General features: G+C 46.9%; 1 protein-coding gene across 1 annotated transcript; it reads left to right on the forward strand.

Moving 5' to 3' along the window:
• Positions 1 to 5,564: 5,564 nt before the first annotated feature.
• Positions 5,565 to 25,764, forward strand: TRNAU1AP (tRNA selenocysteine 1 associated protein 1). Its single transcript, XM_054011985.1, has 9 exons — positions 5,565 to 5,722; positions 9,052 to 9,149; positions 10,317 to 10,416; positions 11,791 to 11,843; positions 13,470 to 13,601; positions 15,708 to 15,827; positions 17,874 to 18,036; positions 20,759 to 20,792; positions 25,267 to 25,764. Exons 1-9 carry the CDS (start codon positions 5,696 to 5,698, stop codon positions 25,401 to 25,403), a joined length of 864 nt encoding a protein of 287 aa, XP_053867960.1. The 5' UTR covers positions 5,565 to 5,695; the 3' UTR covers positions 25,404 to 25,764.
• The last annotated feature ends 1,807 nt before the right edge of the window (positions 25,765 to 27,571 follow it).

The following is a 27,571-nucleotide window of genomic DNA, read 5'->3' on the forward strand; positions in this document are numbered from 1 at the left end:
AACAGTAATCACATAAACCCAAACACCCTTGCCTCGCCCCCGCCCCACCCCTTCTCTGAGGCCTCAACCCACTCACTCCATCCCCCCCCCCAGTTGCTCGCTCTCCCCTACCCTCATTCACTTTCACCAAGCTGGGACAGGGGGTTGGGGTGCTGCGGGCTCTGGGCTGGGGCCGAGGGGTTCGGAGTATGGGAGGGGCTCCAGGCTGAGCCTGGGGCAGTGAGTTGGGATACAGGAGGGGGTTCAGAGTCCGGGCTCTGGGAAGGAGTTTGAATGCAGGAGGGGGTTCAGGGTGCTGGTTCTGGGAGGGGGCTCAGGGCTTGGGCAGCGGCTTGGGGTGCAGGGTGTGGGCTCTGGGCTGAGCCTGAGGCAGGGAGTTGGGGTACAGGAGGGGGTTCAGGGTGCAGCCTCTGAGAGGGAGTTTGGATGCAGGAGGGGGTTCGGGGCTGGGGCAGGAGATTGGGGTACAGGAGGGGGTGTGAGGTGCTGGCTCTGGGAGGGGACTGGGGCCGGGGTTGGGGTGCATGAGGGGGTTGGGGTGCAGGAGGGGGCTCAGGGCTGGGCCGGGTGGTTGGGGTGTGGGCTCCAGTTGGGTGCCGCTTACCTCAGGCAGTGATGCTGCAGGGCTAAGGCAGGCTCCCCGTCTTCCCTGGCCCCATGCCACTCCTGGAAGCAGCCGGCATGTTCGACAGCGGCTCCTGGGGGGAAGGGGATCTCCGTGCGTTGCCCGTCTGCAGGCACGACCCCCGCAACTCCTTGAGTAGCCGTCTCAGCAGAGCCACCAATTTGAGCAGGTCTTGAAGAGGCAGTGTGGTTCAGCAGATCATAACACCAGGAATCAGAACATCTGTTCCCAGTTCTGCCCGACTCACTGATTGATGATGCTGGGCAAATTACTTTACTTCTCTGTGCTAGGGTTCTCCATCTGTAAAATGAGCACTGTAAAGACCTTGGAGATTTATGGATGAAAAACACTAGATTATAACTAAATATTATTATTAAGATTAACTTCCTTTTTACTTCCAGGGATGGTGGTTTCTCCAGCTGAGATAATCAAGGAGAACAGTGTGGGGGAAGCTTGCCTTTTGCTCTCCATGCTATATCTGTTCTGTTGCCAGCAGCTGGGAGTGGATAACAGGGGATGGACCACTCAATGATTACCTGTTCTGTTCATTCCCTATGAAGCACGTGGCATTGGCCACTGTCAGAAGACAGGACACTGGGCTATATGTACCTTTGGTCTAACCCAGTATGGCCGTTCTTAGAGGACATCAGACCCCATGGCTCTCAAAACAGCACCATTCTTAAGCACTAAATTTACATCATTAAATTTAAAAAAAATTACTAAATAGGAGGCCATATTCTCAACAGTACCAGTCCTGCAAACAATCATGATTTTATATCATCTTGCACTATAATAAAAGCTGCATAAAGTCCCAATTCCTGGAGTCTTGTGAATATATGAGAATCTCAGCTTTCATTTAAAAACAACAACAAAAGTTTCTGGCCCTCCTGGTTGAAGAGAAAAGCTGGAAAACGTGATCTGTATGCACCATAAAAACTCAAAAACCAGAAAGCAAATGAGAAGAACACAGAATGTATTTTTTAATTTCTTTTTTAAGACAATATAATAATTTTCCGAGGGCTGACTCATGATTTTTGAACACTCGGGGATGGCAATATTGCAGTCTGATGTTATAGGGCCGGGCCTTGCCTAACTCAGAGCTTATGGAATTTCTTTAGCCCACTGCAAAATCCTGCTAAATCAATGGGGCTGGAAATTCATTAAGTTTTAACTTGCAAGGGAAACCAGACTGGACAGTTACTTTCTGTCCCTAGCAGGTTTCATGCACCACCACCATGCTGTTGTCTAGATTGCCAATGCTCCAGAGAAGCGGTTCAGTAAATGTTTAAACACATCGCTTTTCAGCGCCTTTTAAAAAATTCACTCACAAAAACGTTTCCCGAGGAGGTTTGTTCACATTAGGTTATGAAGACACCCAACCTCATTTGTTAGTTACACAGGCCTGTGCTGCCCTCTCTCGTTCTGGCAGGAGCAGAGCTGGCAACAAACCCTCAGCTGGGATTATTGATGTCCATGTAGTTCTGCTTTATTCGGAATGGGAGAGGTCTGGAAACAGAACTGGCACCTCTTCCTCTCTCCTGCTATCAGTCTGTGGCTTGTATTACACAGAAGGAGGGTTCAGAGGTTTGATCTATTACAGTTAATACTGCGCACCTGTCTGTCCATTGTAGATAAGGAGTTTACAAAGCATACAGAGAGATGAGGGGCCTCGTATGGTTCTGGCGTAAGCAGGCTTATCTCCTATTGACTCCAACGCATCTGGTTTCATCTGGGCTGAATTGGGTCCCACATCACAAAACAACCCACACTGCTGGCACCAAATGGCCCCCTTGTTAGCAATCTCAGTGATGAGCCTAAGGAGTGAACTCCCCCCTCACTCCTAGAGAGGGCCCCTCCAGAGCAGAGCCTTGGGGGACAGTGTGGACAAAGCTGGCATTCATGTTGCCCATACTGTGTCTGTTTTGTGCATAAAGATGGGACTTGAGTCTCCAGGGCTGCCAGTCTGGCTCCTTCATCAGCACTGCAGTTCACAATGCCCAGAGGTACACAACTGCACACTTAAATTTTTTAAATACACCTACGTTTCTTATGTACAGACATACATAACTACACATGCAGAAGGAAAACCATTAAAAAAACTCACACACCTTGGCCACATACAGACAAAAGAGACCAAACACTGAACCTTCAACCCCAAAAACACAGGCCTCCATTAAAAAAGAATTCCTTTAACTGTGAGCACGTTGCATGTATTTAAACAACTACTAGAGGGAGCCAGGACTACTTACACGGTAAGATCTTCAGGGGAAGGACAATCCTTTTGTTCTGTATTTGTACAGCACCTGGCACAAGGAGATCCTGGTCTATGATTAGGGCTGTGGGGTGCTACCACAAAACAAAACAACAACAACAACATTACAACCACCCAAAATCCTCCAGGAATTTTGTCACTAAAGCTATCGCAGTGCTGCTATTGACTGTACCTGGGACCATAACAGCCAGCTGTCTCATTTCCTTCAGGAAATCAATGTGGTGAAGACATTGCTGGCAAGAACCTGACCTGTGGAGGTACAAACTGGAGAAGAGGCAGAGACTATGCTGTCACTGATCCAGCACCGGTAAGAGGTGATGAACTGAGGGGCTTGGAGACTGAATTCCTTCCGCAGCCACAGAACACAGGCAGCAGAAACTGGAGTGCACACACACACACAATCCCACCAATGTGCCTCATCTTTAACTTAGTGGGAACCACCCCCTAGAGAATTCAGCCTCTGTTGCCCATTCAGCCTTTGGCCTTTCTGCTGAGCATACCAACCAGGGGTGGGTTAATTTGTGCCTAGCATGATGGTGATTTTGTAAAGCAGATGCTGGCCCCAGTAGGAACTGGTCTGAGACCCAGAAACTCACTCCAAACAAACAGCTAAATTCCCTCTCCCCTGGCTGCTGCGGCGAGAGAGGGCTGGGAGGAGTCCTCTCTCCCCACCATAATCCCGGGGCAGCCTGTATACCAAACCCCTCATCCCCAGCTTCACTCCAGAGTCCTCACCCCCTGCAAGAGACCGCACCCCACCACGCCCCAACAATCTGCCCTAACCCTGAGCCCCCTCCTAAACCCCTCATCCCCAGCCCCACCCCAGAGCCCTCACCCCCCTGCACCTCAACCCTCTGCCCCATCCCTGAGCCCCCTCCCACACTCCAAACCCCTCAGCCCCACCCCACCACACATCACTTCCATGTTGGTGCACATAACAACATTAATTCCACACATGGATGTAAAAAATTAGAGGGAACATTGCCAAACAGGCCTCTAAAAAGCCTTCCAACTTGGCCAATTTCAGTCACTCCTACTGTACTGGAGTATTGCCAGCTTTTGCAAGAAAAGCTTGTAAATGTGACCCAAGCAAACTCTAAAGGCTCAAAAAACAGAAGGAAAAAAAAAATCACCCATGAAAGTATCATTAGCTTGCAAGCCCTTTTGGGTGTGCACTGTCTTTCTGTTATGCTTACGCCGCACCTAGCACACTGGTCTGTGACAGGGGCTCCCTATGCATTACCCCAAGAGAACTAAATTAATAATAATAATACAATTCATTGTTTTAAATCTCATTATTTTGAAGCTGATCTCATTATTCTGGAGGGCCTGTCTCATGAGTGTTGAATGCTTGAAAGCGTTCAAAACTCATGAAAAATTTTTAAAAATACTGAATTTGACATTCATTTTATTTGCCTTCTGGTTTCGTAGCCTTCAGGCTGCACTTGGTCGTGTGCGCAAGCTCTTCTGCACAATCATCATGAGGGCTAGAAACTTTCTTTTTTAAATGAAAGTGGAGACTCTCCGTAATCTTGTGAATCCAGGAGCTGGGGCTTTAAGAAAAACACCAGATACAGCAAGAGGAGTTGGCAACAATGTAAATACCACTCTCGTCTGGATTCAAAGTAGTGCCTAGAAGCCACAGGTTGCATATTCCTTTCCCAGGCCAGGCAGGCCGCCTGCCAGCTTATTATTTAATTAACTTTAAAAAATAAACCGCAACCCCTCCTGTCGCACTCCCTGGCCTGCTATTCCTTACCCCGCTCCCTCTTCTCTCTGCCTCAGCTAATTCTGCTCCTTCCCCAGCGAAGTCCTAGTGCCTCTGCTCCCTTTGCCCTCATTTTTACTCTACCTCTCAACGTCCTCTCACCTCTCTGCTCTACCTGCCCCATGCTCCTGGCTGGCTTACCCTGACTTCTAGTGTTAATCCCTACTACACAGCCACTGCTACCCTGGCCCCACTATCCCACACTCTGCCCCAGGGCCTTCTGTCCCGCTCCCATCTACTCTCCCAGCCCCAGCTCCTCCTACCCCCACATCCTATCCCAGCTCCTCCTGCCCCCATCCTACCCTCTGCCCCATCCCCCAAGCTCCCCATACCCCAGCTCCTTCTGGCTCCACCCCATCCTACCTCCTCCACCTGCCCATCTTATCCCAGCTCCTACACCCCATCCTAGTCCCACCACTAGTTCCTTCTGCCCCATCCCGCAGGCTAGCCCAACTCCTCATGCCCCTACCCCCACCCTTCTACCCACACCACCAGCTCCCCCTGCCCCATCCCCCAAGCTACCCCTTACCCCAGCTCCTCCTATCCCTCCCCCCACCCATCCTACCCACACCACCAGCTCCCCCTGCCCCATCCCCCAAGCTACCTCAGCTCCCCCTACCCCGCCCTTCTACCCACACCACGAGCCTCTCCTGCCCCATCCCCCAAGCTACCCCAGCTCCTCCTCCCCTACCCCGCCCTTCTACCCACACCACCAGCTCCTCCTGCCCCTCCCCCCACCCATCCTACCCACACCACCAGCCCCTCCTGCCCCGGCCCCCGGCCCGGGTCCCCCCGCGCTGCCGTTGCTCCTCCCGCCGGCAGGGGCCGCTGTGGGCGGCTCGGGGCCCTGCCTGGCGGCGGCTCCGCTCTCTGCCCGGCCGGGCCCCGCAGGAGGAGGCGGCGGGGAAGCGCGGCGGCCGGAGCGGGCTCCGGACACACCGTGAGGCGGCGCCGGCGGAAGCGGCGGCGGGGCCGAGCGGGCAGCCGGAGCCGCGGCCCCCCGAGCCCGCCCGGGGCCTGCGGGAGCAGCATGGCCGCCAGCCTGTGGATGGGGGACGTGAGTGCGGGGCGCCGGGCTGCGGCGCGGGCGGGGGCGGGGGCGACGCCGCGAGCCCGGGGGGGGGGCGGACCCCACGCGCGGGCCGGGCCTGGTGCCGCGTCCATCACCCCACGCGCCGCCCTGCCAGCCCCGTGTCCCCGCACCCAGGGAGTGCCGCCCCCGCCCGCCCCACCGGCACCTGCCCCATCGCCCCACAGACACGGGTCCAGCCTCCCCCCGTCCGCCCCACCGGCACCTGCCCCATCGCCCCACAGACACAGCGCCAACCCTGCCCCATCGCCCCACAGACACGGGTCCAGCCTCCCCCCGCCCGCCCCACCGGCACCTGCCCCATCGCCCCCCAGACACAGCGCCAACCCTGCCCCCTGCCCCACAGACACGGGTCCAGCCTCCCCCCGCCCGCCCCACCGGCACCTGCCCCATCGCCCCACAGACACAGCGCCAACCCTGCCCCCTGCCCCACAGACACGGGTCCAGCCTCCCTCCGTCCGCCCCACCGGCACCTGCCCCATCGCCCCACAGACACGGGTCCAGCCCTGCCCCCTGCCCCACAGACACGGGTCCAGCCCTGCCCCCTGCCCCACAGACACAGCGCCAACCCTGCCCCCTGCCCCACAGACACGGGTCCAGCCTCCCCCCGCCCGCCCCACCGGCACCCTGCCCCCCAGACACGGGTCCAGCCCTGCCCCCTGCCCCACAGACACGGGTCCAGCCCTGCCCCCTGCCCCACAGACACGGGTCCAGCCCTGCCCCCTGCCCCACAGACACAGCGCCAACCCTGCCCCCTGCCCCACAGACACGGGTCCAGCCCTGCCCCCTGCCCCACAGACACAGCGCCAACCCTGCCCCCTGCCCCACAGACACAGCGCCAACCCTGCCCCCTGCCCCACAGACACGGGTCCAGCCCTGCCCCCTGCCCCACAGACACAGCGCCAACCCTGCCCCCTGCCCCACAGACACGGGTCCAGCCTCCCTCCGTCCACCCCACCGGCACCTGCCCCATCGCCCCACAGACACGGGTCCAGCCCTGCCCCCTGCCCCACAGACACGGGTCCAGCCCTGCCCCCTGCCCCACAGACACAGCGCCAACCCTGCCCCCTGCCCCACAGACACGGGTCCAGCCTCCCCCCGCCCGCCCCACCGGCACCCTGCCCCCCAGACACGGGTCCAGCCCTGCCCCATCGCCCCCCAGACACGGGTCCAGCCCTGCCCCATCGCCCCCCAGACACGGGTCCAGCCCTGCCCCATCGCCCCCCAGACACGGGTCCAGCCTCCCCCGCGTCCCCCGCGAGCGGCACCCTGCCCCATTGCCCCCACAGACACGGGTCCAGCCCTGCCCCCTCGCCCCACAGACACAGCACACGCCCTGCCCCATTGCCCCCACAGACACGGGTCCAGCCCTGCCCCCTCGCCCCACAGACACGGGTCCAGCCCTGCCCCATCGCCCCCCAGACACAGCGCCAACCCTGCCCCCTGCCCCATCGCCCCCCAGACACGGGTCCAGCCCTGCCCCATCGCCCCCCAGACACGGGTCCAGCCCTGCCCCCTGCCCCATCGCCCCCCAGACACGGGTCCAGCCCTGCCCCCTGCCCCATCGCCCCCCAGACACGGGTCCAGCCCTGCCCCCTGCCCCATCGCCCCCCAGACACGGGTCCAGCCCTGCCCCATCGCCCCACAGACACGGGTCCAGCCTCCCCCGCGTCCCCCGTGAGCGGCACCCTGCCCCATCGCCCCACAGACACCGGTCCAGCCCTGCCCCATTGCCCCACAGACACAGCACACGCCCTGCCCCATTGCCCCCACAGACACGGGTCCAGCCCCTACCTCTAGATCCCCCACAGACACGGGTTCAGCCCTGCCCCATTGCCCCACAGTCACAGCGCAACCCTGCCCCCTGCAAGCGGCACCCTGCCCCATTGCCCCACAGACACAGCGCCAGCCCCTACCTCTAGATCCCCCACAGACCATCTCTGCTCCATTGCCCCCACAGACACAGCGCCAGCCCTGCCCCATTGCCCCCACAGACACAGGTCCAGCCCGCCCCATTGCCCCCACAGACACAGGTCCAGCCCCTACCTCGATATCCCCTACAGACACAGTGCCAGCTCTTCCCATTACACCCTCATGGTGCCACCCTTCTACCCCCCACATCTGCAGTGCCAGCCCCTACCTCTATATCCCCTACACGTGCCATGCCATCCCTACCCTGCTAGCTCACAGACGGTGCCGGCCTTCCCTCCCCTACGTGCGGCACCCTGCCCCATTGCCCCCACAGACACAGTGCCAGTCCTGCCCATTACATGCTCATGCTGCCACCCATGTAGCCCCCACAGATACAGCACCAGCCCTTCCCCATTGCTCCAGACACAGAGCCACCCCCTGTCTCTATATCCCCCACAGACACAGGGCCAGACCTGCCCCCTTGCCCCACAGACACAGCACCAGCCCTACCTCTATATCCCCCACAGACACAGTGCCAGCCCTGCCCATTACACCCTCATGCTGCCACCCATGTAGCCCCCCACAGATACAGGGCCAGCCCTACCCATTACACCCTCATGCTGCCACCCATGTAGCCCCCCACAGATACAGAGCCAGCCCTGCCCCATTGACACAGTGCCAGCCTTGCCTGTTACACCTTCATGCTGCCACCCTGTATCACCCTACACCTGCAGTGCCACACCCTACCTCTATATCCCCCACAGACAGAGTGCCAGCCCTGCCCAGTACACCCCTATGCTGCCACCCGCATAGCCCCCACAGGTGCAGTGCCACCCCAACCTGCAGCCCCTACATCCCCCACATACTGTACAACCTCTATATCTCCGACCCTCACAGATACAATGCCACCCCTACTCTCCCCTATGTGTGCCCCTTACCCCATTACCCCCACAGATAGTGCTACTCTCTACCCCATTACACCTATAGATAGTGTCACTTCTTACCCTCCTCAGATATGCTGTCACCCCTCTAGCCCCTCATACAGCGCCTCATCCTATGCAAGGTTTATTCCTAAATACCTCTTCCCCGTGGTTGTTCCTTCTCTGAAAGGCCTCTGTGTCCCTAAATCCTTCATCCCTCAGTTCCCCAATGGTTCTGTTTTGCAGACCATCTTGTTGGGACTGGCTCTGTGCACACTTGCTGGTTTATGGGTGTGGGGTTTTGGCCCATGCTGTCGGTGATGCTGGCCCTTCTAAAAAGGTCTTACTGCCTTTTTTAAGTGTATAGGGAAAGTGCTTCTCCAGGAGGTTTAACTGATATGGGTGACACTGATGTGTGTGTAATCCCCCCAACTCCCCAATCTAACTTCAACCTTCTCTTTGTAGCTGGAGCCATACATGGATGAGAACTTCGTTTCAAGAGCCTTTGCCACCATGGGAGAACTTGTTCTGAGTGTAAAAATCATCCGAAATAGATTGACAGGGTAATCATTTATGTTTCCTATCAGTTCATTTTAATAATATATTCTTGCATTTAGATTATCCCTTTACAAACCACAGGCCTCATTGTGGTCTTGTCTATGCTAGCATTGTTCTCCTTTACATTTCCCACCATTGCTACCAACAATGCAGCTACGCTGGTAAGAACCGTGGAAGAGGCTGCTGCCGGTATCGGAATAGGGTTAGGCACCAATCCTATATTGCGTTTGCATGGACTTCTGTGCCCAAATAGAGCACCGCTGAAGATAGTGGGTGCCAGGCAGGCACCGCAATCCACCCCACCGGCACACTACACAGTAAAGGATGAAGGTCTAATGTGATAGGGGAGTTAAAATGCTAGTGGCCGGTCTATACTAGTGCTACCACTAGTGGAGCCGCGCCAGTGTTAGCAAAGGTGAGAAATATAAAGAAAATACTTATAGTTTAGCCACAGTCTTGCTTGGCTCTTTTGATCTCCCTTATAAAGATTAGAATGAGACTAGTGGATGCAGATTAAATAAAGTATCAGCCTTATGAAGCTTTGCTTGCAAGTAATTTAAATCCAACATTTAAAACTGTTAGATTCTAGTAGGGAAGTTTGTATTTGTTTTTTTTTATCTGTTTATTTAGGAAGTTTTAACAAGTTCACAAATCCTTGCCATGTCAATATCAGAAACAAAACAATCATTACAATGGTTGGCTTTTGTTTAAAGAGACATTATACAGGAATATAGTCATCAGGTCTTTCTATTTAACAGGGTCTTACCATATTCCAAAGTGAGCATCAGGAAATTGGTATTTTATTAAATGAAAAAGTACAAACATGGGGAGAAAAATAATTACCTTTGATTTTTGTGGGGTTTGTACTAAATTTATTATTTCTCCCTTCCCCCGCCACCTTGCTGGCTCTGCAACTGGAGTATACAGCTGACATGGCCTTGTGGGCTGTCACTTCATTGGTGATCATTTGCTGCTTAGTCGCTCCTCTATGCAAGCTGAAGATGACATTTTGAAAATGTTCTCATTTCAAAATGGTGATTATAGGAAATTCCTCACCCGCTCTGCATCCTTCAGAGAATCATAAGTATTGCACTTTTGCCCAGATGAATTCTAAATTTTGTAATCTTAAAACTCTCTCTCTCTCTATCTCCCTCCCTTCCCCCTGTATTCAGAATTCCAGCAGGCTACTGCTTTGTAGAATTTGCAGATCTGGCTACTGCAGAGAAGTGTTTACACAAAATCAATGGAAAACCGCTTCCTGGTGCCACACCAGTAAGTAAACCAAATTAATTAGTAGAGGAGCAGGAATGGGAGGGATGGAGAAAAGGGATCCCACAATAATTAGGAATTGAGATAAGCAGAATAATCAGCAAATTGGGAGTTCTTGCTTTCTTTAGGAGCTGATGAGTATGCAGTTACTAACATTCTTTATAGCAAAGTCTCTGGAAGGGTTTCATTAATTTTTAAGACACATACCTATTTCAGGGTGAATGGATGGATAAAACTTGGGTAGCAGCAGATATTTGCATTTGTGAATTTCTGATCCTTTGCAATGTTGTCAAAGCATGACAGATGAAAAACCAGGCAACAGGAAGGAAAAAGCAGGCTACGTATTCCTACCCGCCATGCTACCCTATGTAACCTGTTACCAGCACAACACTAGCTGATTACTTTGCACAGATTATATCATCTATGTGGGTTGAAATGGAGCTGAGATTTCACTGAGTTTTGAGTAACTTTGGTTTGCCAAGAGAAGCATGAAGTTCAAGCCTCACATCATTCTTGATCTTTAGCAACAAAAGTTACTCAAGTCCAGCTACACAGGAAATGCACATCAAAACTACACAAGAAATCTAAAATACAGAGTAAAGTATCAGTAAAGTAAAGTATCTAGAAATACTTTGCAGGGGAGGGATAGCTCAGTGGTTTGAGCATTGGCCTGCTAAACCCAGCATTGAGAGTTCAATCCTTGAGGGGGCCACCTAGGGATCTGGGGCAAAATCAGTACTTGGTCCTGCTAGTGAAGGCAGGGGGCTGGACTCGATGACCTTTCAAGGTCCCTTCCAGTTCTAGGAGACAGGACATCTCCATTAATTTATTTTTTATTTATTTAATTTAAATGTTGTTATGATTGAAGATTTGGTTTCCAGAGTGTCAGATTCTACTTGGTTAACATTCCTGTAAGTTACAATTCTCTAAATTTGTATTCTGTATTTTATTTAAAAACACCAAAATATGGAAAGTCTCATTCAGTGGTGATTGTTGGTACTTTTGTTTTTTCTCCTCTCTGGAGATGTGAAAATGAAAGGCCCTGGTGTGTCTCCCAGTCTTCTGCTAGCCTAAAGGCAGCCAGAATCTCTTGGGATGGGAGGCAAGACCTCCTGACCTGGGGGCAGATCCTCAGCTGGTGTAAATTGTCATAGCTCCATTGAAGGCTGTTTACACTGTCGAAGGACTTGCCCTCTAATGCTTTAGCCTGCAGACCTACCAGTGTTACGCATTTAACACTTGCCATTATTAAGACAACGGTTTAAAATTAGCCTATTATAACTCACTTTTATTTTTTCTAATTATGATTATAAAAATGTTCTAAAGTGAACCCCCATGGTTTTACATATTGTCAGTTTCTATTTATCCTTGTTGCAGTCAAAGCGATTTAAACTGAACTACGCAACGTATGGAAAACAGCCCGACAACAGGTAAGTGTTTAGTATTCAAACATTGTCCTTGTTTGTTTGTGAGCTCCCTTGCAAAAGAGTATTCAGAGAGTGCAATCCATACAATCAGTATTGCTGGACCAGATCAGCTCCTAGCGATATAGAGTAGGGGAATTTTAACTAGAAGCATACAATTTAAATCTTAATTGCCATTCGGGATGGGCAATGCCAGGCAATAAACCAATAACTAAGAAACTAGACTGCTTTAAAGTGTAAATAAATACAGTGGAGAGGGTAATGATACAGTGCATTGCCTTAGCAACTTCCATGCATCTCAAGGTGCTTCACATAATAAAAATATGTATGTCTCGTTTATATAATGTCATAAATGTGCCTGGCACTTTGCAAAATAAAGACAGAATTCCTGCCCAGAGGAATTCACACAACTGAAGTTGAGAACAACACAGGGAGAGATTGAGGTACATAGGTACAAGGTTGACAACAATATGGTTGCTTAGGTGAGTGATATTTGCATCTTAGGGGTTACATTTTTATTTTTAGAATGATTCATAAGCCTCTTTGAAGAAGTGCATTTTGAGGAGGGACTCAGAGGTGAGGGTCAAAGCTGGCAGATGGGGTCAGAAAGGGGGTTCCAGCCATATAACAACAATTGTGTGATTAATTCTTGCAATCGCCCCATGCAGTAGGTATTAGCCTTATGTTACAGATGGGTAGCCTGAATCACAGATAGATTAAGTGACTTGCCCAAGGATATGCAATAAGTCTGTGGCAGTCAGAAGAACTTGCTCTCTTCACTCTGTCCTATGCTTTAAGCACTTGTAGGCTTTCTAACTTGTAAAGAATTTTTAAATTGTACTTATTCCAAACCTGACATCCATCCATGTGGGAGGATGGGAAGGAAAGAAAAGGTGTCTTTTATCTCCAGGAATTTATGCTGTGCCATATTGTTTAAGAATTCCAAGAGTCAAAACATGGCCCCAATTCTGCAAGCACGGATATATGTACTTAACTTTAAGCACAAGTAGTCTTACTGACTTCAGTTGCACCACACCTGTGCTTAAACACTTGCAGTATCAGCACCTATAATTGATAGATTACAATTAAAGGTCAGTACATTGGAAACTAGCAAATCTACAGATGAGCTATTACCTACAAGTGGGTAATGATGGTTTGAAAATCTAAAGCAATACATGTGCCTAATGTTATTTTGAAGGAATTAAACCACAAATTTGTTTTTAAATAATGGTTTTACAATACCGAATATGAAGAGAAATTAAATCTATTTTCACTGAATTTTCTTTTTATTTCTTTGAGGGTATAAATGGTCTCTTGCAGTGTTGGAAACACAAATACAGTGCCATGAACTAGTGTATGTGCAAAAAGTGAAATGGAGGAGCCATCTGGTTTTGCTGCCCCAACTGAGTAGGAAAATACAAGCAGCATAAGTAGTGGAAAAAAATTTAATATTATATAAATTACCAGTAACATAGATAAAGGCTTTTAAAAATAATATTGGTATCTTCATAGTCCCTTTAACTCATGCCACTTAATAATCAGATGTTTTGGATAGTTTTCTGTTCTTGTTCATATCACACTATTTGTTTTATCACTATTCATAAAATGTACTCTTTTTATTGACTCCTTTAGTCCAGAATACTCACTCTTTGTGGGAGATCTGACCCCCGATGTGGACGATGGCATGTTATATGAGTTTTTTGTTAAAGTTTATCCGTCATGTAGAGGTGGCAAAGTTGTTTTGGACCAGACTGGAGTTTCCAAGTAAGTTTTCCTTATGCCTTCCTCTCTCTTGCTTCATATGTTGTGAGATCTTTTGGAGAAAATAGGCCATCTGTAACCTCATAGACTTTGCCTCTTTCCAAAGGCAGTGAGGGAAAAGGAGTAGTTGTATTAGGTTTGCTTAGGACTTAACAAACCAGATCACTAGACTGAATTGTCTCTCTTAAATATTCGGTATGTCTGTTTTCTGCTATTCACAATACCATACTTTTGCTACTCTGAATTAGATCTGTATGTATTTTTTATTAAAAATGTTTTATTGCCGGTTAGGACATTTTCAAAAGCACTAAGTGATTTATGAACACCAGTCCCCTTTGACTTTCAGTGTGAATTGGGCTCCTAAATTCTGTAGATACTTTTGAAAATCTTCCCCTGACTCTGATGGTTTTGGATGTTTTAGATGCTATAGAAGCCAGATACAAAACAAAATTGTGATTCACTGTCTAAATATGCTGTAGTTTAACCCTCATTTTCAGATTCTGGAAATAATCCAATCAAAACTAGAAATCTGAAGTCTGCCCTCTCGATATGATTAAATAGGCATCCTGAATGCACCATTTTCCTTTCTGTTGTATCTTTCTCAATAAGAGGGTTCTTTGCTCAGCAGTCAAATTTAAAAACAGAACATGTCATTAGAGCAAGGTGAGTGTCCTGGTTTTATGTCTTGGGGAATTTTGCTCTGGTCAGATTATTTTAAATTGTAAACTCCCTCTCCCTCCCCCCTTCTCCAAGAAGGCCTGAACAACACCCAGAATTGCAGTGGTTTTATATTAAAGATGTGTTGGTTTTTTTAAACTGATTTAGTTGATCAGTGCAACTTTGTGTGCGTACACTTACATCAATTTTAAACGTGACTTACATTGGTTTAGTTTGCCCCCGTACCATTGCGGGAGCAAACTAAACCGATACCTGTTGAAAACGGGTTATAACTGTGTCTGCAGAGGCGTTTGCTTTAGCTTAATTAACTAGCCCAGGCTTTCTTTCCCTTCCAACATCCTCTCTCCACCTGGATAGACTCTCTTTTCCTGTCACTCCTAAGGCCTTGATCTTTCTGCCATGTCCAGAGAGGCAGCCCAGCCCATCCCTGCAAGCTGGTACTACTCTGTTGTGTGCTGCTGAATTACTCTGACTCACGACAGCCTCTAGATCCCACTCTAAAGCCTTTTCTACGCTAGGAAAACGTTCTAAACGTTTTCGGCTGTTGCCAATTCTGGTTCAGCTTTACTGGAGTTAGTGACATTGTGTTGAAGGGCAGCTGGCTGCGTGCCATTGTTGTTCAAGTGAGGCTGCCCAGAGCAGATATAATTAATATGTCCAGTGTTGCTAATGCTGGCAGAGCAGCGCAGGTGTTAGCAACAACAAGAAACTTTGTAGAGCAGTTCCCGAGTGTAGATGGGCTTTGACTGCGAAGTCTGTCTTAATCCACCCTGTAGACAAGCAAACTCTTTACATCACATTGGGGCCAGCTTTAGACACAAGTGATGCCCGTGGCTGCTTATTAGCTGTGCACTGACTGAGACACTATACAGGCTGGCTTTGATTCCCCCTTTCCAGTACTGCTGCCAGATGGGGAAGAAACTTCTGGTCTGATTCTTTCTTCTCCCTCTTCCCTTCATCTCCACAGCTTGAGATCACACAAGTCAAAAGCCTGGTTCTTCTTCACAGTGTCTATACAGGTGCCTAAGAACTGTGAGCGGTGCCTACCTTTCATCTTCTTCCTTGCACCACACCCCTGTCCACACTTTTAGCTCCAACACATCACCCAGTTCCACAAAGGTCCCCAAAAATCCACTGGTACAAGATGTATATTATTGTTCTGATGCCTTTGAAAATACGGCAGTTGTTAGGGCATGAAATACCTCTAACACTGCAAATAATAGAAAATCACTGGAATAGGGAATCATTTAATCCCTGCTTAAAAAAAAAAAAAAACATGGACAGGTTTTCAACTTTTGTGTTGACATTTCACTAGTCCATGTTTTATTAGTTATAGAGTATTCCTAAACCCATGCGAGTTTGTCTTAAACATCTGAAAATGGAATGTCTTTTGCTTTAGTGTGATACAAACCATTCCATGTCTTTCTGCAGAGGTTATGGGTTTGTGAAATTCACAGACGAGCTGGAACAGAAAAGAGCCCTGACAGAGTGCCAAGGGGCTGTGGGATTGGGCTCTAAACCCGTACGCTTGAGTGTGGCCATACCAAAAGCGTAAGTATGGGAGCAGATGAGTGTTTTGTAGTAATTATCTTTCCTGTTCAGAGTTCATATTCATATTTAGCAGCAAATAACAGAGCAAAATCTCTGTAGTTTAAATTGCATAAGTCTTTCTGATTTTGTAAATAATTTTCAAAATCTGTTTTTAAAATCAAATGTAAAGATCAATTTCAGTTATAGTGAATTATGTGACTGTTGAAACTGGAGTTACTGTACTGAAGTTCATTAAACATTGATTTGGACTGTTTGACTTTTTTATTGCTATGTCTTATAGTGGTGAAAATCGTATACAATAAAGAGAACTGAGCTTTTCATATCTGTTTGATTTTTGCTGCATATCTACACATAGGAGGACACTGTCAGGAAGTTTAGGCCTAAAATGTATAGTCTGCATTTCGGAAGAATATGTCTTAAACGTAATATGAATAGGGAGATCTGGTATTTTTACTCTTTGAAAAGTTTGTGGTTTGGATTTAAACATTCCCCTACAGATCTACCAAGCCAAAATTCATTATTTTTTATTTAGGCACCCATCCAGTGCTTTCAGTGCCTATCCCACACCATAAAATCACAAAACAAACAAGGGAATACCCTTAAGTGTATCAGATAGCCACATGATACTAGCATCAGAATCCCCCACCCCAAAAATGACATTCACCAGAAACACTGGAAATAAAGGTTAATCGGATTAAAAATGACCAGCCTCATTTCTTTGTCCGGCCTGAGTGAAGTGCAAAAATTAAACCCAGACTAAACGTTACATTTTCAAACCTCTGTTTTAATCAGGTACTTCAGTAAGAAATTCAGGTTTGTTTCTTTTTTAAATAAAAATGTTTGACCTGGTAATGTCCCTTTACATTAAAATAGGAAATGGTCTAACCTTGCTCATTTGACTTGTAGGTAACCAGCGTGTGGTCTCTTTGTAATCCCATAGCAATGTTCAGTAGGTATTAAACTCTTTGGGGCAGGGACCATCTTTGTTCTGTGTTTGTACAGCGCTTAGCACAATGTGATCTTAGTCCATGATTAAGGCTCCTTGGCATTATCTTAATACAAATAATAAATAATTGCTCCCCAGTCAATTTTTCAATGTCCCCCAAACTCTTGGGGGGGAACAGGGGACGGGGTTGTCCTGTGGTGTTAAGATTTTGTTTGCTCTTTTACTCTACGCTCTTTAATTTCTTAATTAAGGGTATTTTCATATGTGAAATAATGTTTTCATTTTTAAGGGATATTTGTCCTCTCTCTTTTCTGCCCCCCTCATTTATTTCAAACCATATTAATCAGGAACCTGTACCCTGAAAGCATTGCCATTGTATGGCAAGCAAAGAGAATTTGGCATATTCACAGATCATTTGAAAACTACAAATTTTCATTTCTATGGCCCTTTTCAACTCAAAGTACTTCATGAACAGTATGCATATCAGCACAGAACTGCACCCACCTCTGAGAGGAAGGGGGCAACCATTCATATCACAGCCTGCTGCACACCAGTAGTGAGGGGAAGTTTTGTCACAGACCAGAGTATACTACTATTCTTTTGCGAAACTCTTAGGGGTCTTCAGCACCCACATACAGAAAAAGGAGCCCCTGTTTTTAAAACCCAGAACTACCCCCTAAACCCTTCCGTATGCTACACAGTACTCAGTGTATCTCTACTGTATCAGATGGATGAAGGGATGAATCCTCTGCAGGGATTTGAACTCTGGCTTCCAGTGACTAGGTCTTTCCAGACCTGATGCTCTCAATTCTCAGCTGTTCCCTCTCCTACTCTCTAAAATTGCGCTACGTGAATCCAGTAGTAAGAAAGCAAAGTGTTCTAATAATTAAAATAATAGTGGGGGCAGGAGTGGGGATGGAAAACCAACCAGTCCCTCCTACAAAGGTCTGAGGATGGAAAAACAAACAAACAAAACATCACCAACAAAAGGGGCCACAGTACTGGAAGATGTTGTAGATCAAATCATGTCACTCATCTGTTTTTTTTTCCCTTAAATAATCTTCCTTGTTTGTAACGTCTTTCTTTTTATTTTTTTAAAGTAACCGTGTGAAGACGGTGGAGTACAATCAGATGTACAACTATAATTATAACCAGTATTACCAACACTATCAGAACTACTATGCCCAGTGGGGATATGACCAGAACACAGGCAGTTATAGCTATAGCTATCCCCAGTACGGATACACACAGAGCACCATGCAGGTAGGGCCGTGGCACTAATTTTTTTATATTTCAATGATCTCTCATCACAGAAGATCCCAAAGCATTTTACAAACAGGAGAGGGAGACCTGTTTTCCTGGGTCCTTGATCTTCCTGCCACAGAAGGACGCAAAGCCCCCTAGCAAACAGCTGACTGGTATTGTGGCCTGCTGCTTTACCTTTATGCTGGGTAAAGGGGTCAGAGCTCTATAAAGGGACACTTAAAGCCCCAGTTGTGGCTGGGGGAAGGATACCCCAGGTATAGGCACTGTGGATGACAGCCATGAGGCTACCTTTCAAGGATCCCACCACAAGCCCTGGTATATGGTGTGTGCCAGGAGCAAGGACTCAGCATGCAGTGCAGGTCTGTCGCATCTTACACTGGGGTTTCGTTCCGCAGTCAGCGCGTAAAGCCAAAATCGCGCATAGTCAAAACGACCCTTGAAAATCCCTTAAATCAGCCAAAAGTACCGTTTTGTGTCTACAACCCTGTACAGTACTATGTATTGTATACAGCCATGTGCAGTATGTAATAAAGACTACATATGCAAAATATAATTTTACAGTATTTTTAATAACAACAGAGAGAAGAATGAAAGAATAAAAAATGAAAACAGTGCAGTACTGTAAACCTGAACAGTCACCAGTCATCCTGGCTATTCTTGCTAGTCTTGTACTGTACACACTCCAAGGATTAGTCTTCCTTTTCCCCTGACAACACTGTCATTGAGTCGTCCGGGCTTGATGTCGATCCAGGAGACGATGGGCCAAGCTTGGGTGACGGAGAGCGAGTCGTAGACGAAGTGGTTGGCTCTGGTTCAGCTCGTGAAGTTGATTGTGTAGGCGCTGCTGCTGGTTTTTTCTTTAAAAGGATGGTGATTGGCAACTGTCGCTGTTGTCTCTTGAGCTCCTCCAACATTTCTTGGTACGGTCTCAAATCATCCGTAATACTACGTGTGATTTTGAGGCTTCCTTCCATAGCAGGATCGTATTCAGAAATTAAATCATTCAAGTGTTTTGCTGCTTGGAACACTTCAGAACATTTATGAAGATTCCAAGTTGCTGGCTCTTCCAGTTCATCATCATCATCGTCTTCTGTAGACGATTTTATCAGTTCCTCTAACTCCTTCATTAGTCAGTGTTTCTCTATGGCCCTCAATTAATTCCTCAATTTCTTCCTCGAGGATGTCGATGAAGCCATTGCCACCCACTTGCCTGGCCACCTGAACAATGAGCTTCACTTCTTTGTCAATGGTCGGGAAACCCTTAAAATCATTCACACAGTTTTCCCATAGGTTTCGCCAACATGCATTTGCGCAAACCGGAGTGCCGCAGGGTGGCCAGGAGCATTGTCTACGATCAGCAACACTTTAAAGTCAAGTCCTTTCTCTTCAAGGTACTGCTTGACCTCCAGAATGAAACACTTGTGGAACCAATCCAGAAATAATGCTGCCATCACCCAAGCCTTTTTATTTGATTGCCAGAACACAGGCAGGAGATTTTTGTTCTTGCCTTTTAGGGCACAGGGATTTGCACCCGTGTAGAGCAAGCCCGGCTTTATTAAATGCCCAGCCGCATTGCCACAAAGCAACACAGTCACACAGTCTTTAGCTGCTTTGAAGCCAGGGGCTTGTCTTTCTGATTTCAAAATGTAAGTGCGGGTGGGCATTTTTTTCCAGAAGAGCCCAGTCTCGTCAGCATTAAAAACTTGTTCCGGAAGATAACCCCTTTCCTCTATGATTTTCTTTAATTGTTCGGGGTAGGCTTTTGCTGCCTCCTCATTGGCAGATGCAGCTTCACCAGTAGTCTGCATGTTTTTGAGGTTGAAGCGGTTCCTAAAACTGTTAAGCCAACCTTGGCTGGCTTTGAATTCCTTCTTATCAGAAGGCTGTCCCTCTTCGGCAGGAGGTTTGAACAGCGCCTACAGGCTAAGAGCCTTTTCTCGCAACATGTTGCCATTGATAGGCACACGTTTACGGTTCATGTCTTCCAGCCGTAAGTTTAATGCCTTTTCAGTCTTCACTAAAGTCTTATCACGCACTTGGCTCGGCACCGTAGCAGTTCCTGGAGCACTTGATGCCACGGCTTGACAAATTTCTCTCTCTCGAATCTTGATGGCACGGATGCTAGATTTGTTGCGGCCGTGTTTACGTGCCACATTGGCGATGGACATACTGTCTCTCAATAAGTCCAACACAGCCAGTTTTTCCTCCAGCGTTGGAACGCATCGCTGTTTCTTCGGTTGAGCACCAGATGAAGTAGGTGGCTTGCGTTTAGAGGCCATGTTATACGAAAAATACCTACTGTATCTTTAAACAGTACAGGCACAGGAGACTCTCACTCAGCGCGGTGAGATGCGCACAGTAGGAGAGGCACAGGGGGACTGAGTACTGTAGTGGGAACAGCAGATTCACGTCTCGCGCTGGTGGAATCACCGGCTTCTCCCCCCTCCCCCCAACCGCGTAAAGCTGAAATCGCGCATGTTAAATGCGCGTAAGATGCGACAGACCTGTACTGCAAGGATTCCAGGAAGGGCTGCATCTTTTAGACCTACACAGAATCTCCGAGCCTACTAGGGCTGGACCCCAGGGCTTGGGGACTAAGGATTCTGCCTTAATCTGCCCCCTTGTGAGCGTCCTACTGGGGCGGCAGTAATAAACAGGTGATGTTTTCAGATGCAGTGATATGTTTGTTGCCCTGAAGCTATCTTTGTTGCCCTTGCAGACATATGAAGAAGTCGGCGAGGATGCATTAGAAGGTATGTGTCTTTATTTTAAATCTGCGTTGCAACTGGCAGTTTTCATTATATTGATACAGAGTTTTCAAGGATTGACATTTCACATCTGTATTTTTGAATGAATTTGGAGTTTATGAAAGTTTCAGATTGGTAGTGTGGACAGGTACTGTGCAGACTTCCCTATGAAGTCCCTTTCTCTGCACCCTTATTCCAAACTTACTATTCCAGTCTTGGCACAGACTAATTGTCTTCGCTAGCATTGACAGGCTTGTATGGAATAGTGCTTATACCCTTCCACCCTTGGAAATATGAACTTAAATCATGTGCAGATCAAAAGATGTTGTCCTTCCTTTAATAAATCTTCTCTGTTATAAAACCATCACAGTTGTGTATTCTGTTTGTTCAAGTTATCACTGTCCTTTTATATTTAATCAGGAAGCAGCAACAATTTTTGTGTGGTGTTCACTCTAATAGTTATGAGCTGAGTATGCAACTTATAGGATGTCTCACTCTTTTAAAAGTATACATAAAAAATAAAAGTCAAACAGCCAGATCCTTTACAAGGGTCTATATGAGTATGACATCACTTAACTGGAAAGCCCTCTTTGTTTCTAAAAATATTTCATAATATAAGATAATTCCTCTCCTCTGATATTGATACAGCAAAGCACCAATTAGAGTACCTCTGTTGTGGGGGTTTTTCTTGCTGACTAAACTTGCCCTGTATTTAGATGTTGAATTTGATACAAACCCCAAAAATATATTATCTAATAATATTTTTAAATATTCCTCACATGATCTATTCATGTCTGATCTGATTAAAATGCAGCATTATTACAATCTAATTTTTACACTTCTATGGTCTGTTTTTTCTTTTTTTTGCATTTCAATGGACCAGTCAGTTTCACCTCATATTCTGACTCATGCACTTTCCTGGTGCTTGTGCTAACCTGATACTGTCATCTTTGGGTTGCAAATGTGACAGGGGAATATTAAATCCAAACAAAAAGGTTTGTTTTGGTTGGCTGGGTTTTTTAGAGTGGAAATATTTCTGGGATTTTTTAATTTGTTTTTTTGCAAACTTGTTTTAACAATCCAAGTTCACGCCTAACTCAACCTCACAGGTCCCTTTAACGTTTACATTTTTTTGTGGTAATAGAATGTCAGCACATTACACTTTGCTGTTCAATTTCAAAGTGCTTTACAATCATTTTCTCCAAATGTAAAATAGGGACTCTATTCAGACCTACCTCACAGGGGTGTTGTGACACTTGCTCGGTTCATGATGAATGTAATGAAATAAATACCACTGGGAATTGTCTTGCATCTGAAGAAGTGAGGTTCTTACCCACGAAAGCTTATGCTCCCAATACTTCTGTTAGTCTTAAAGGTGCCACAGAACCCTCTGTTGCTTTTTACTGGGAATTGTGTGATTTTAGGAGACTTTAATTTCCCAGCTATAGATTGGAGGACAAGTACTACTAATAATCATAGGGCCCAGATATTCCTGGATGTGATAACTGACAGATTTCTTTACCGAATAGTCACGAACCAACAAGCAGTGATGCCATTTTAGCTTTAGTTTTGGTAAGCGGCGAGGACCTCCTAGAAGAACAGGTTGTAGACGACCACATTGGCTTGAGTGATCATGAATAGGGCTCCGTGTTTGTCCGTGACTTCCTGAGACCTCTGTGACTCCTGCAGCGGCCAGCGGGGCTGACCCCAGAGCCGCCCGAGCAGCTGGCCTGGGGACAGTCCCACCGACCACTGCTGGAGCGGCTCTGCAGCCAGCCGTACCAGCCACTGATGGACAGCCCCAGACCCAGGGCCAGCCACAACTGCCACTGCTCTGGCGGCCCTAGGCAGCAGGCCCGGGGGGCAGCGGGAGCCCAGGGCGCACACACTCCTCCCCCCCGCTGTTGGTGCCATGGGCTCCCCTCCTCCTGCAATGTCCCTCCCACCCCCAAGATTCAATCAGGACTATTTATGGTATAAGTCATGGACAGGTCACGGGCTGTGGTTTTGTTGTTTCTTGCCCGTGACTTGTCCATGACTTTTACTAAAAATACCCATGATTAAATCGTAGCCTTAATCATGAAACAATTCAGTTTAATCTAAATGGAAGGATAAACAAAAATAAGTCTGTAACTAGGGTTCTTGATTGCAAAAGGGCAAGCTTTAAAAAAATTAGAGGAATGAATTAGGGAAGTGGACTGGACTGAAGAACTCCAAGAATCTGAATGTGGAAGAGGCTTGGAATTACTTTAAGTCAAAGTTGCAGAAGCTATCTAGAGCCTGCATCCCAAGCAAAGGGAGGAAATTTGTAGGGAGGGATTGCTGACTAAACTGAATGAACAAACATCTCAAGCAGGTTATTAAGAGAAAGCAGAAAGCCTACAAGGAATGGAAGAAGGGATGGATCAGTAAGGAAAGCTACCTCTTGGAGGTCAGACAGTATAGAGGAAAAAGTGAGAACTGCCAAAAGCCAGTTAGAGCTGGACCTTGCAAAGGAAATTAAAACCAATAGTAAAAGGTCCTTTAGTCATATAAATAAAAAAGAAAACAAGGAGAGAAGTGGGACTGCTAAACACTGCAACTGGGGGAGCGGTTAAAGATAATCTAGGTATGGCCCAACACCTAAATGAATACTTTGGCTCAGTTTTTAATAAGATTAATGAGGAGCTTAGAAACAGTGGCAGGGTGACTAATGGGAATGAGGATATGGAAGTAGAAATCTGAGATGGAAGCCAAATCCAAACTGTGGGGGGAGGTAGAGGGGCTGGATAATCTCCATCCAAGAATCATAAAAGGAACTGGCACATTAAATTGCAGGCCCAATAGCAAGGATTTGTAATGACTCTAAACTTGGGGGTCCTGTGACTGGAGAGTTGCAAATATGGTATCTATAGTTAAGAAAGGGGGTGGGGGGGAAGTGATCCAGAAACTGCAGGCCCATTAGTTTGACTGCAGTTTTATGCAAGGTCTTAGAACAAATTTAGCAAGAGTAGTTAAGGACATGGAGGTATACGGTAATTGGGATAAAATACCCCATGGTTTAACAAAAGGTAGATTGTGCCAGACCAGCCTGATCACTTTCTTTGAGAAGATAACTGATTTTCTAGACAAAGGAAATGCAGTAGATCTATTCTATCTGGATTTCAGTAAAGAATCTGATACAGTTCCATATGGTAAATTATTAGTTAAATTGGAGAAGATGGGGATTAATCCAAGACTCAAAAGGTGGGTAAGGAACTGGTTAAAGGGGAGACTACAATGCGTCATGCTGAAAGGTGAGCTTTCAGACTGGAGGGAGGTTACTAGTGGAGTTCCTCAGAGGCAGAGAAAGACCACAGGGTGACTATGAGCCACCAATGTGATGCAGCCATGAAAAAGGCTAATGCAATCCTAGGATGCATCAGGTGAGGTATTTCCAGTAGAGACAGGGAAGTGTTATTACCATTATACAAGGCCCGGTGAGACCTCTTCTGGAATGCTGTGTGCAATTCTGGTCTCCCATGAATTCAAACTAGAACATGTGCGGAGAAGGGCTACTTGGCTGATCAGAGGAATGGAAAACCTACCTTACAAGAGGAGACTTGAGGATTTGGCTTGTTCAGCCTAACAAAGCAAAGGCTGAGGGGAGATATGGTTGCTCTCTAAATACATCAGCGAGATAAACAGCAGGGAGGGAGACGGGTTATTCAATTTAAGGGCCAGTGTTGGCACAAGAACAAATGGATATAAACTGGCCATCAGCAAGATTAGGCTTGAAATTAGATTAAAGCTTCTAACCATCAGAAGAGTGAAGTTCTGGAACAGCCTTCAAAGGAGAGTAGTGGGGGACAAAAAACTGACTTGTTTCAAGACTTGTTTATGGAGGGGATGGTATAATGAGATTGCCTGCAATGGCATATGGCCCATCCACAACAGCTATTCACAAATACCTCCAATGGCTGGAGATGGGACACTAGATGGGAGGGTTCAGAGAATTCTTTCCCAGGTTTCTGGCTGGTGGGTCTCGCCCACATGCTCAGGGTCTAACTGATCATCCTATTTTGGGTCAGGAAGGAATTTTCCCAAGGTCAGATAGGCAGGAGACCCTAGGGGGTTTTTGCCTTCAGCAGCAGCATGGGGCATGGGTCACTTTCTGGTTTGCAGTAGAGTAAATGGTGGATTCTCTGTAATTTTGTCTTTAAATCAAGATTTGAGGACTTCAGTAACTCAGCCAGAAGTTGTGGGTCTATTACAGGAGTGGGTGGGTGAGGTTCTGTGGTCTGTGATGTGCAGGAGGTCAGAGTAAATCATCGTGACAGTTTCTTCTGTCCTTAAAGTCTATGACTGTGAAGCACTTTCAGATGCTCAGGTTGAAAGTTCTCTTGCAAGTGCCAGGAATGTATTGTGAGCCTCTGCATTTGTTTCAATATGATTCATGTTAGTTATTTGTAAGCACAGTTTGTATGTGACCCACTGATGCCTTGTTTCTTTCCTCTTTTAGATCCAATGCCTCAGATGGACGTGACAGAAGCAAACAAACAGTTTATGGAACAGAGTGAAGAACTCTATGATGCCTTGATGGACTGTCACTGGCAGCCTTTGGACACTGTCTCTTCAGAGATTCCAGCCATGTTATAGCCTCATTGCTGAGGCATTGTCTCTACATGACAAGCCAGCAGGCACCAGACTCCCACGCTGCACCTGGAACCTGCAGTAGTGAAGGGATGGCCCCTCTTCCACCCAGGTCTCTGACTCAAAGTACAGGGGGACTGTGGCATTTCCTGTACACAATGAGTATTGGAGGAGCATCGTGGTAGCTTTTATTCATGGTGAAAATTAGAACGGCAACAGTTTTATTCCTTTGGTCTCGAAATGAACTCTTAATACTTCTTGGGGAATTGTAATTTATAAACTTTAAACAAGATGGCACAGGGGGAAGACTCTTCTCCAATGTACAATAAAAAAAAAATTGGTCTTTTAAGTAAAATTATCCTTTGCATTTTGGTTCCTGCTCTTCTCTCGGTTTTGCTACCCATTTAATTGTCGTATACTCACACGAAACTACTTTCAGTAAATATGTTATTTAAAAAATCACCATCAGTCACCACTCAAACGTCTCAACTCCTCAACGTGGAATGGGTAAGGTGGCTGTAGGTCGCAGGGAAAAACATGCAGACAAAGGCTTTTGCTACGCTTTATCTATACGCCAATGTAGAGCTACCAGGCTTCTGGCACGGTGATCTTGAGCAACCTGAACAGGGAGGGTTTTTTGGGAGGTGGAGAGGACGAGTATAGTATTAAACTATCATAGGCTAATGCTCTCTAGCTAGCCATTAGCACAGTTTTGCTTGTCTAGGTCTTGATGTATGTGTGAGGAATTTCTCCCCCATTGGTCAGAGAAACAACTTACGATGTTGCTAACAGTAGTCCCATTTAAACGTGGTTCGGTCTACGACAGTCCTATTGATGTGGACAGGCCTTCATGGTCCAGTAAGATTCTAGACTTCACTTCTCCTGTCCTGTCTGAATGAATGTTGTAAAAGTAAAATTTAAAATAGTGAACGAGAAACGGGTCAGAGCAATGTAATTAAATATATTGTGTAACTTCCAAGGTGCCACTCACATGAAAGACAGTTTTCTAATTGTTGTATATGCTGGATGGGGTAGCAATGTACTTAAGCTAATGCTGTGTTGCGTTAGATGTGACAGGAAAAAAAGGCACTCATGTACATCCTAGTATATTAAAAGTCCTTTTCAGGCTTTGGTGCCATAAAGTCTTCGCAAAATAGGAACAGACAAACTACCTGCAATAAACATCTGTTGCCTTGCTCTAGTCTTGCACCTGGTTTCCAGTCACAGGCATAGTGCTGTCTGGCCCCATACACAAGCACCGTTTTACATCAGGGACCCCTGGAAGAGGGCAAAGTGGAAAGTCTGCCCATGAGAACGGGCCATGTTTTGTCAAAAAGAGAAGCAAGTCTGAGCAGCAATGTTCCTCTTTTGCCTGGCACTCTGCGTACCCTTGCTGAAAGATTCTCTGCACCTTGAAGTCTTTAAACCATGATCTGAGGACTTCAATAGCTCAGACATAGGTTTGATATAGGAGTGGGTGGGTGAGATTCTGTGGCCTGCGTTGTGCAGGAGGTCAGACTAAATGATCATAATGGTCTCTTCTGACCTTAAAGTCTATGAGTCTAAGAAAGCCTTTGGTAACTAAAATTGTGACTAAGAAGCATTTAATTGCCCCTCTATCCATGTTGATGCAGAAATTTGCAGCAAAAGCTATGTACTTCAACGAACCCACTGCTATGACAAGGCTCTTTCCATAATTAGAATACAGATCAGTCTGTTTTTTATCAAGTGCAACATAGTAAACATAGTAAACATGATGTGATGTTTCATGGGGCAACTGCAACTTATGTATTCAATGTATTTGAAATGAGTGACAGTAAGGGAAATATAGGACCTTTACATTCTTTGCATGTGTATGTATAGATGTAGGACTCCCACCGTCAACATGCCCAGTTGAATGTTGACATTGTCTTGAGCTAAGATTGTACCGGGCGTAAGGAGCTGAGTGTTCTGTGGAGATACCTTTTGTGCTTAGTACAGTTGGACAGGTGGGAGGAAGCGGAGTGCATTTTTCTGCTGATGTAACTGACCAGCAATGTTACATGGCAAGACTGTCTCCCTTTGTTTCCGAGGTTTCGCTGCAGTAGAATGGAATTTTAGCAGTGACACAAAGAGGCCTGTACTAGCCTGTTGCTTAATGCTTTTGATTGAGTGTTCATATAACAAGCTGCAAT

The sequence above is a fragment of the Malaclemys terrapin genome, chromosome 22, assembly GCF_027887155.1.
Source record: "Malaclemys terrapin pileata isolate rMalTer1 chromosome 22, rMalTer1.hap1, whole genome shotgun sequence".
Lineage (NCBI taxonomy): Eukaryota > Metazoa > Chordata > Testudines > Emydidae > Malaclemys > Malaclemys terrapin.